General features: G+C 38.0%; 1 protein-coding gene across 4 annotated transcripts; it reads left to right on the top strand.

Moving 5' to 3' along the window:
- The first annotated feature begins 2,570 nt into the window (after positions 1-2,570).
- macc1 (MET transcriptional regulator MACC1) lies at positions 2,571-8,326 on the top strand. 4 transcript variants are annotated; one of them, XM_028013200.1, is made up of 6 exons: positions 2,571-2,683; positions 2,963-3,067; positions 4,167-4,289; positions 4,368-6,403; positions 6,521-6,709; positions 7,166-8,326. In XM_028013200.1, exons 3-6 carry the CDS (start codon positions 4,175-4,177, stop codon positions 7,367-7,369), a joined length of 2,544 nt encoding a protein of 847 aa, XP_027869001.1. In that variant the 5' UTR covers positions 2,571-2,683; positions 2,963-3,067; positions 4,167-4,174; the 3' UTR covers positions 7,370-8,326. The 4 variants fall into 4 exon arrangements, with proteins under 4 accessions (XP_027869001.1, XP_027869000.1, XP_027868999.1 ...); XM_028013199.1 differs by having other exon boundaries at positions 2,913-3,067; XM_028013198.1 differs by lacking the exon at positions 2,963-3,067.
- Positions 8,327-9,094: the final 768 nt, after the last annotated feature.

The raw sequence follows: 9,094 nt of genomic DNA, 5'->3' as shown, positions 1-9,094 counted from the left end.
TAGTCTTGTACTGTGATGCACAAGTTTACAAAAAAAAAACAAGCACAACGGTTTTGTTCTGGATCTCTTTAGAGAAAGAGAGTGATTCTAAGATTCAAATCAAAGAAGTTAATTTTTGACTAATTATATGTCTGAGTGGTTTTTTTTTATAGAGATATGCTAATATGGCACCATATAAAACTACCTTCCACCTGTATCCTCAAGGGCCTGATAAAAATAAATTTTAAAAATCTATAAAGCAGTTTTTAAATGCAAAAGAAAAATTCAGATGATGAAACAAAATTGTTTATTTTCATCCAAATACGACAAAAAACTTATTTTCCTCCCTTACTTGAATAGCTTTTATTTGATTTTTCCTATTCATTTAAAAAAGCTTCCCTTTAAAAGTAAAAAAAAAGGAAAGAAAACAAAAACAAATCAAACTGAAAGCTGAATAACTGAATAAAGAACAACACACACACACAGGGAAAATGATCAGATTTAATCTGAAGACTCATTTACCTCGCATGTTGTGTTTGCTGCGCTCTGTTGTTGCGTTATTATCACCCTCCCAGAATGTTGTGGTGTCAGTTAGTCCTCAGAGGAACGTCCAACCACAGGCCTGATTTAAATTAAGATGGCCTCAGGAAGTGCCCGAGTGCCAGGAAAAGGAAAAGGAAGGAAAACAGCCAAGTGGGGATGGGGAGACCACAAGAAATACCTCACAGCTTTGATTCAGTCTCTTGGAAAACAGGATGGTTATAAAGCCAAACTGGATGAAAGCATTAGTGATTTTAATGATGTATACTGTCGAATAAAGCTTCAGCTGAATCTTATGATACGGTGCACCTTTTTTAATCCCCGTGGAGTTCTTGCACACCTCTCTCTGAGGATGCATCTGGGGCCAATTTTGTGGTTTGAACTGCCAACCACACTGTCATCAAGCCAGCGAGTCTCCTGGGAAAGGCAGTTGGATACGTTCCAGAGGTTAGTCCAAATAATTAACGGTAAATTCAGCAAGACTGCCAAGGCTGTGTTTGTCCAGGATGTTGTACAGTTTAAAATTAATTTACGACAGCCGTGAGTGGAATATAACCTCAGAGTGAAAGGCTCCTGGATTTAACATTATTTAATGACTCAATAAAACAAATATTAGGTCACTTCAGCTTATACATTAAAATGATAATAATAATAATAATAATAATAATAATAATAATAATAATAATAATAATAATAAAACACTTCAACCAGAGACAAATTAAATCATTTTTTTTTTACATAAATAGACTTCAAAATTCTAACCAAGTTAACCAAGATAATAAAAAATGTCACTTATGTGAAAGGAAACAGGGTCAAAATGAAAGTAAAAATAAAAGCCTAAGCTATGCAAAATTCCTGAGCAAAGGTTATTCATGGTACCAACCACACACATTAAACTCAGCAGGTAGGTTAACCACGCCTCTCAGAGTGCCACTAACAGACAGCAGCATGTCAAGTGTTGTTGGTCATACAGCAGCACAGCTTGTGTTCTTCTTCTGATATAAATTAGCGCATTTGATAAGCCTTCAGGGGGGGAAATATAAAAAGAAAAAAAAATAGCCTTCAGTCCTGTACACCAACATTTTCAGTTACAAATGCTTGGCTTAATAAAAGATGCAGAAAAGTTTGTAAACCAAATGCAATCGCGCCTCAAGAGTTATGCACTGGAAGAACAGTGAAATGGCGCCATCAAGTGGTTACTATGCGTAACTAACATTCTTTACTTCCATGAGAGATTACGAGGTCATGCAAATATCCCTGAGAGTAAAATAAAAACCACAAAATATTATACGTTTGTGAATAAACAAATATACCTATGCGAATGAAAAAATAACTCACAACAATACTATTGCGGTTTATCCTATTTTTTAGAGAACACTGTACAAATAGCAGCACTGACTAACATGCAGCAAGAAAAGAAATAAGTCAGAAAGTTTTTTTCAGTATCACAGGACTTAGACAAAAAACTGTTTTCTTCAGACAGCGGAGTAATAACTTGAAAGGAGATAATCTACTTAGAAATACTTAGCTGCATTCCTTAAGAACTGCTTATAGCTGAACAAGGCTTTCACTTCTAGGCAATACAAACAATGATTTTTTTAGTCTTATAAAGACCAAGCACTGTTTACATTTACAATCAATGTAGCACAGAGTATACTAAACCCTGTAGTGAGATTAAATAGATCTGTTTTGTTACTGAAACTGTTTCTAGCTGTGATAAAGGGAGATGGAAATGTGTTCAATTCTAACAATAACGTAATAGCTAAAGCCAAGCGGGACAGTAGTTTCTACGCTTGGATAATTTACTTCAAACAGCAGAAAACTAACCCAGTGTGTGTAGACTAAATGTCTGTGGGACCTGCCAGAGAACAATGTTCGGTTTACATGCTTATCACCAATCTCTCGCTCTTGTCGAAACTGAAGGGGACACACAGTTTCAGGTGTTCATGGACGTAAACACGGTGTTGCACTCTGGGTAGTGTAGTTACCGCGCGCGGAAAGCCACTCCTCCGCGTGCGTGGCTGTAATTATTTAAACTTCCAGTCCCAAAATGCTCTCTGCGTGGGAGAGCAAACAGAGCCGAGGAGGGGTTGGTGATCTTTGAAGCTCAGCGTTAATGAGTGGAGACAGGTCTCTTTAAGCGAATAAACATCTGGTGTTGGCGGTAAGATTCAGCTTTTGTTTGTTTTGTTTTTTTATTCCAAGTAAATGCGATTTTTCTTTGTAGTTGAATAATAGGAAGCGTGGGTTTTAATGGCAGGCTTTATTAATCTGTAACTACTCAGTGGGTTGTTCACCTGCTCGGACTTTACAGTGACATTTAGTGTTTCTTCCTAATTTGAATCTACAGCAACCCTGATCTTGTTCTAACTTTATTTTGTCATATAACGCAGCAAGCAAAATATGTTTATGGTCATATTCATTGGATTATTTATTTAAGAAGAAACGTGGATCTGTCAGTCTTCCGAACAGACTGTTCGGAAGACTCAGTGAGAAGCAGCCTCCGTGTCCTCTGCTCAACAAGACCGACCTGTTTTTGTTCATCGATGTAAGAAAACACATAATTAATGACTGACTCACTATGCCAAGTGTTCAAAAGGCTGTCATTTTACACAAGCGAGTGACACGGTGAAGAGCTAAGGCTTTATTCTAGGGTTTGAAACACTTACTAGACAAACAGAGAGGACCATCAACAATAACTTTAGTCAGAAAGAAAATATTTTGAAACCTATAGACAAGCAAATAGCTGGTATGCAAGCCCAACTGATTTTCAATTGATTATTGTTGTTGATATTATCTTACTTGAATCAACGGGTTTGACAGCCGAGGTTAATTTGAATATTCTTTTTGTCGTCACTCCATACGGGAAAAACCAATGTGAACCGGTCCAACAAGAATTGAAATGTATGATGAATGTAAGAGAGAATAAAAACAGTTCACTGTTTTAATTTGCTGGTAACAGAGTTCCTTAAAACCTCATGTTGTCTGTTATGGATTGACTGGAGAAACCTTTTCAGTGAATGGATTATTCATAAATTAGACTAAGATATCTTAAACAATCCAAATAAATTTTTGTTCTGATCATTGTTTTTGCTGAATTAAAAATGTGTTTAAAAGCACCAACATCGCAAAGAAAATATTCTGAAAAACCTGTAGAAAGTTTGAAGAAATATTGATAAAGATTACATTGAAAAATTACAAGGAAACCAGAGTTTTTGAAAGTCTGAAGATGAAGGAAATAGAGATGAATCAAGTCAGTTGTACTGCATAACTAAAAGAAATGTGGGAAAACAAATAAGGTAATTTTCTGTCAAATAAGAAAATTTTCCCTTTTGTAAAATATACCACCTATTGCTTAGGATTTTAAAGTCATTATGTCAGTGTTGGAAGTTCTTTTAGAGAACTGCTGGAGAAATACTAGAGTCACCAGGGTTTTCTCTTTAGCATAGAGTAGCACACTGACCTCCAAGATACAAACTAATAAAAATCTTTCAGAAAAAATATTCTCTAGCCTGAAAGCTCTCTTGGTTTTTTCTGTTTGTTTTCTCAAATTTTGTGATTCCACATAGGAAACATACACTTGTGTCTTGCCAGACTAACTGTATCTGAGGACAAACATTAAGTTAATGTAGTTCTCCTGTTTACAGATGACAACATGGCAGCTGAAAGGAATATGTCATTTCGTCGGGTTGGAAGTATCATGAGGAGTAGATCTGAGGGCACATTAATTGATCTCAGTGATGATACATCATCCAGTAATAACTTGAATGGTAAATATCTAGACAAAAATTATCAAAGATGTTTCAATATTTTAAAAGACGTACTGACCAAGCTCTCCTGTCTTAAAGGTGGTTTTGTACCGGGAAGAACATCAGATTGGCAGATTTCACATCCAGAAAAATTGGTGTCCTCTCAAACCAAAAACCCTTTTTGGAAAAATCTATTGGGATCCAATCCATTCCTTGACGATATTGTTCACAAACCAACTTCCAATGGGTCAGAAGTAAAAACAGGAGGAACAGCACATCCAGATGATGGTAATGATGATGGCACAAGCATATCTTCTGATGAAGGCAGCATTGGGAACTTTAGTGTGAACAGACACAAAACCAGCAACCAGTCTGGGAGATGGAGGAGTGCTTCAGACATTCTCAGTGATCTGGAGAAAAAGGAGCCAAAATTTAGGAACAACTCCACACCACCTGGGCCTGTGCTAAGCCCAGACTTTGAGTGGCTGAAGAATGACAGAGAGGCCTATAAGATGGCCTGGCTGAGCCACCGGCAGCTGACCCGCTCCTGCCTGGACTTAAATGTGATGAGCCAGAGCCCTGGGTGGGCCCAGACCCAGGCCACACATTTTCAGGTTATTAGTAAGATCAACCACAGCGGAGGCTCAGTACAATTACCTGAATCCAAAATTAGCATTCATGTCCCACAAGGGCATGTTTTGCCTGGAGAAGTTCAGGAAGTGACCCTGAAAGCTATGCTTTACCCTCCTCCTGGCCTCAACAATAACTTCATAACAACCATGAGCCCACTTCTCGAGGTGCTTCTTAGTAACATCAACACAAAGGAGTGCTTGTCCTTGGAGATGAAACTCTCAGGGGAGGTAAAGGACAACCCTGAAAGTCAGGTGATGACCACTGTGTTTGGAATGGTGTCTAACAAACGACAGGGCCCATACACCAAAATGAACGACTGTTACGTCGACAAGAACTTGATTCGGATGAAACTCCAGGATCTGAAGACACATTTTTTTGTGATAGCAGTGGCAGAGGCCTCTGCTCTCCAGCCACCCACCACATCAGTTTGGGATTACCTCAGTCGACAAATCACAGTTGCGGTCTATGGCCCAAGGTTCATCCATCCATCATTTAAGGTTGTAATAGTCGTCTGCAGCCATGAAGATGTTCCACCTAAGCTTCCTTTCTCAGATGTATGCAAAGGTAATAAAAACGTGCCCCCACTTGTGCTGCAACTTTGGGGGAAACACTCATTCATACCAGATATGTTGAAGGACTTTACTGTAGGGGTGGATGTTAAGGGCTCAAACTTTGGAATAAACTCTGAGGACAAAGAGAAAAGAGTCAGGCAAAGTCAGCTCAAGATTGGGACAGTTTTGCATCTACCAGTATCAATATCTTGCCCTAGGAAAGCAGAGATGACTCCTTTTCAGTTAGACATACAAGTGATAGAATCAAACTCGTCATCAACATCAGCTGACTTTCAGGTTTCTTCCCCTCCTGCACCACCCATCAGGTCAGAGAAGAGACAACCAAAGAATGTGAAAAGAAAGACTGATATTCCAAAAACATTTTCCATTCCAGAGGAAAGTGACTCAGATTTACCCAAATTCAAAGACATGACACTGACTCTGCAGTGGTACGGGGTAGCCCTAAAGACAGTTTTACGTCAGCCACACGTAGAATATCTCCTGGAGTATTTTAAGGGTGATACCGTGGCTCTGCTGTCTAGAGAGACTGTCCGGTCAGTCGGTAATTTGAAGGTGAAAGAGTGGTACATCGGATCCCTCAGAGGCAGAATTGGCTTGGTCCACTGCAGAAACATCAAACTCATAGCAGTGGACCAGGTCATGGACTTCAGTGATGCTCAAGTCACAACAGCAGTTCTTTTGAACAACATGACACTGCCCTTCAGGAAGCTCACGTACATGTATTCTGCCATCCAGACATTGGTCACACAGCACATCACAAGCTGGAGAGGTTTCGCAGATGCTTTAGAGTACAAAAACGAGCCTCTGGAAAAAATTAAGAGAAGATATGCAGAAAATGACGCTGACAAGGTGGCTTGTGTTCTGGAACAGCTGAAGGAGGACTGCCACAGTGAGAAGTCAAGGAAAAAGTTTCTGCATGAACTAATGGTGGTACGTGCATAAAAAGGGCTTTCAGTCAAATGTATCAAACTCATGTCTGTCCACGCTGTGTTGGTAAATCCTTTCTGTGCACTTGTAAAAATATTGTGTTTTTTTTTCATCATCAAGGGGCTACTGAAGATGAACAATGTGAATCTAGTGGCTCAGCTCATTCAGAATACAGTCATTCTGTCGACAGCTGTGGAGCTGGGAATTCGATGGCGGGAGCTTGCAGAGAAGATGGGAAAGCTAACCAGCGCTCAGATAGCTGCTTATGAAGCTCCACACCGAGGGAAGGACGATGAAGTCAGTCAGCAGGTCAGTTTAACAATCAGTAAATGAGCATTATTCTTTCCTGGATTTATCGTGTGTCACCTACGTGTACTGTACATCTCAATAAACTAAAACATGAGAAGTTAATTTGTTTCATTAATTGAATTCAGGTTTCTACAACTTATTATACCAAGGTACATCTCAGGACTTTGATTTAGCTATTGGAGGACTTTCCTTTTTTTTTTAATTCTCAGCCAGTGCTTGGTGGATTTATTTTCATGGTTTTAGGTTATTGTCTGGTTTCAGGATCCAGTTTTGCCTCAGCTTACTTATTTTTTATATTTTTTTTATTTTACAGATAGTCTGACATTTTTTCTGTTTCATGATTGCCTCATTCTTGCATTAGGATGGCTGTTTCTTTTACTTCAAAACATCTTTGATAATTTTTAACATTTAACATTTCTGATCATTTTTTAACTCTTAAATCGTGCTCTTTGACAGTCCATGTGGAAGCCTGCCTATGACTTCCTGTACTCCTGGAGCCTTCGTTATGGAGACAGCTACAAGGAGATGATCCAGGAGCTTCACCTGGCCCTGGATAAAATGAAAAACCCTGTCACCAGGCAGTGGAGGCATCTGACCGGTGTGCTCATCACAGTGAACTGCTTAGACATCTTTCAAGAAACAGCTTTCCCAGAACCCTAAATGTTTTACACTGTTGTGCTGAAACAGGCTTTGTGTGAAAAGCACTAAACATGTTACATACTGACATCTTTACTTAAGACACAAAACTCTCAGAGAATTTCACTTTAGCTGAAGTTCTCTGAAACACCATAGCTAACGAGTCCAGGCAGGCAGTGATTTAAAAGTGTTGAAGATGTCTGTGCAAATGTCAAATATGTGCAGAGGAAATTGTAATTTTGCTTGTATTTATGATGCCAGTAGTGACTTACTGATGTCCTTGATATTAATAATTTCAAATGGTGTAGGACCCTTTGTGTTATTTTTTTTATACATAGCAGAAATTTCTCTGTAAACCTTTTCCCATTCAAAGTGCACTTTATTTCTACAAGTCTTCAATGTTTAAACAGCAGATTCAGAAACAGAATTTTAATCCACTGCATTTGAGATTATTCATACATCAAGTCAATAGTGTAATCTTTTGACTTTTAAATGATATTATGTTCTATAGCATTCATTGCACTTCTGGACATGTTTTTTTAAAAAAAATACATTTTAAGTAGACTGTAAAAAACACTGTTAAAGTAAAAGAAATGTTCCTAAATGTCATGTGGGCATACAGCATTGGGAGTCTGAATTTCTTTTTTTTTTCCAGGTTTGTGGTGAAAATAAGACTGTTTCACCAAAGGAAAAGTCACATAAGATGCTTAAACAAAAGAAGGTGTCTTCTATGTGTCATAGACTGCTCTTTTGCATATGTGTGTTATTTTCTACTACAACATTTTAGATAAGTAGGAATATTATAATTTAATAAAGAAAATAAACAACACAGTGGCTGTATCTTCATATAATTAAGTTTGTCCTAAACAATAGTGTGATCTAATGTGATGTGCACACAAACAACTTTTATTTCCATCATTCCCAGATGGGGTTTTGGAAATGAAATGAGAATGCACATATTAAAAATGCCTTGCAATTGTGTCATCATGTTACTAATTTCTAATGATACATAAAACTATGAAGAACGTCTTGTCTATATTGGTTGTAGGACTAATTGTTAACTTGTTAACAACAAATAGAACTTGAAAAATCAAGAAGGATCACAATATTAAAAATAGGTCCACAATAAAAATTGGATTACAAAACCTTTGAATCTCTGATGTAATAAAATAGGGTGAAAAGTGGAGACATTTTTTTTCAGGTGCAGTGAGGCAGTAAATATTTTGACTAATGCAATGTGACTGGCTTTGTTTGGAGCCCTTTTTATAGCAGCGGCAGCAATCGGAGAGTGCAACAGTTATCTAATGAATATTGTAACCTGTCAGAGAGTTTGCATGTTTTCAAGCTGACTGGTGTCAGTATGTGGGGGTGGGTGTGTGGGCGTGTATGTGTGTGTGTGTAACTGTGACTATATGTTTTTAAAATGTGCACAAGGCAAAAATATCCTACGGGCTTATGAAAGACGCTGGATTCAACTTTAATAATTAATTTCTGGAAACGTATGAGAAAAACAGCAGAACCAGGCAATGAACGAGAATCTGGAAAAAATGGCTTTAATGTAAAAATATGTTCCGTCACTGACATATTGTGCTAATTTTACATCATTCTTTATTCATATTCTGGGCTTTTTCGAAGTAGAACAGATTGAACAACCGAAGAGCGTCCTACAAAGGTCCTTTTCATTATGAGGATGACAGATATAGTGACAACTGCAAAAAATACAGCTGCTCTGTCTAATTTGGTGATCTT

The sequence above is a fragment of the Xiphophorus couchianus genome, chromosome 3 (assembly GCF_001444195.1).
Source record: "Xiphophorus couchianus chromosome 3, X_couchianus-1.0, whole genome shotgun sequence".
NCBI classification, from domain to species: Eukaryota; Metazoa; Chordata; class Actinopteri; order Cyprinodontiformes; family Poeciliidae; genus Xiphophorus; species Xiphophorus couchianus.
The sequence above is the reverse complement of the archived record's forward strand: the minus strand, read 5'-3'. Positions and strand labels throughout refer to the sequence as shown.

Excerpts from the sequence above, each read along its gene's own strand:
- macc1 (XM_028013197.1), top strand. Across the intron at positions 4,290-4,367 it reads ATCCAGTAATAACTTGAATG|GTGGTTTTGTACCGGGAAGA; the intron begins GTAAATATCTAG and ends CCTGTCTTAAAG. Across the intron at positions 6,710-7,165 it reads ACGATGAAGTCAGTCAGCAG|TCCATGTGGAAGCCTGCCTA; the intron begins GTCAGTTTAACA and ends GCTCTTTGACAG.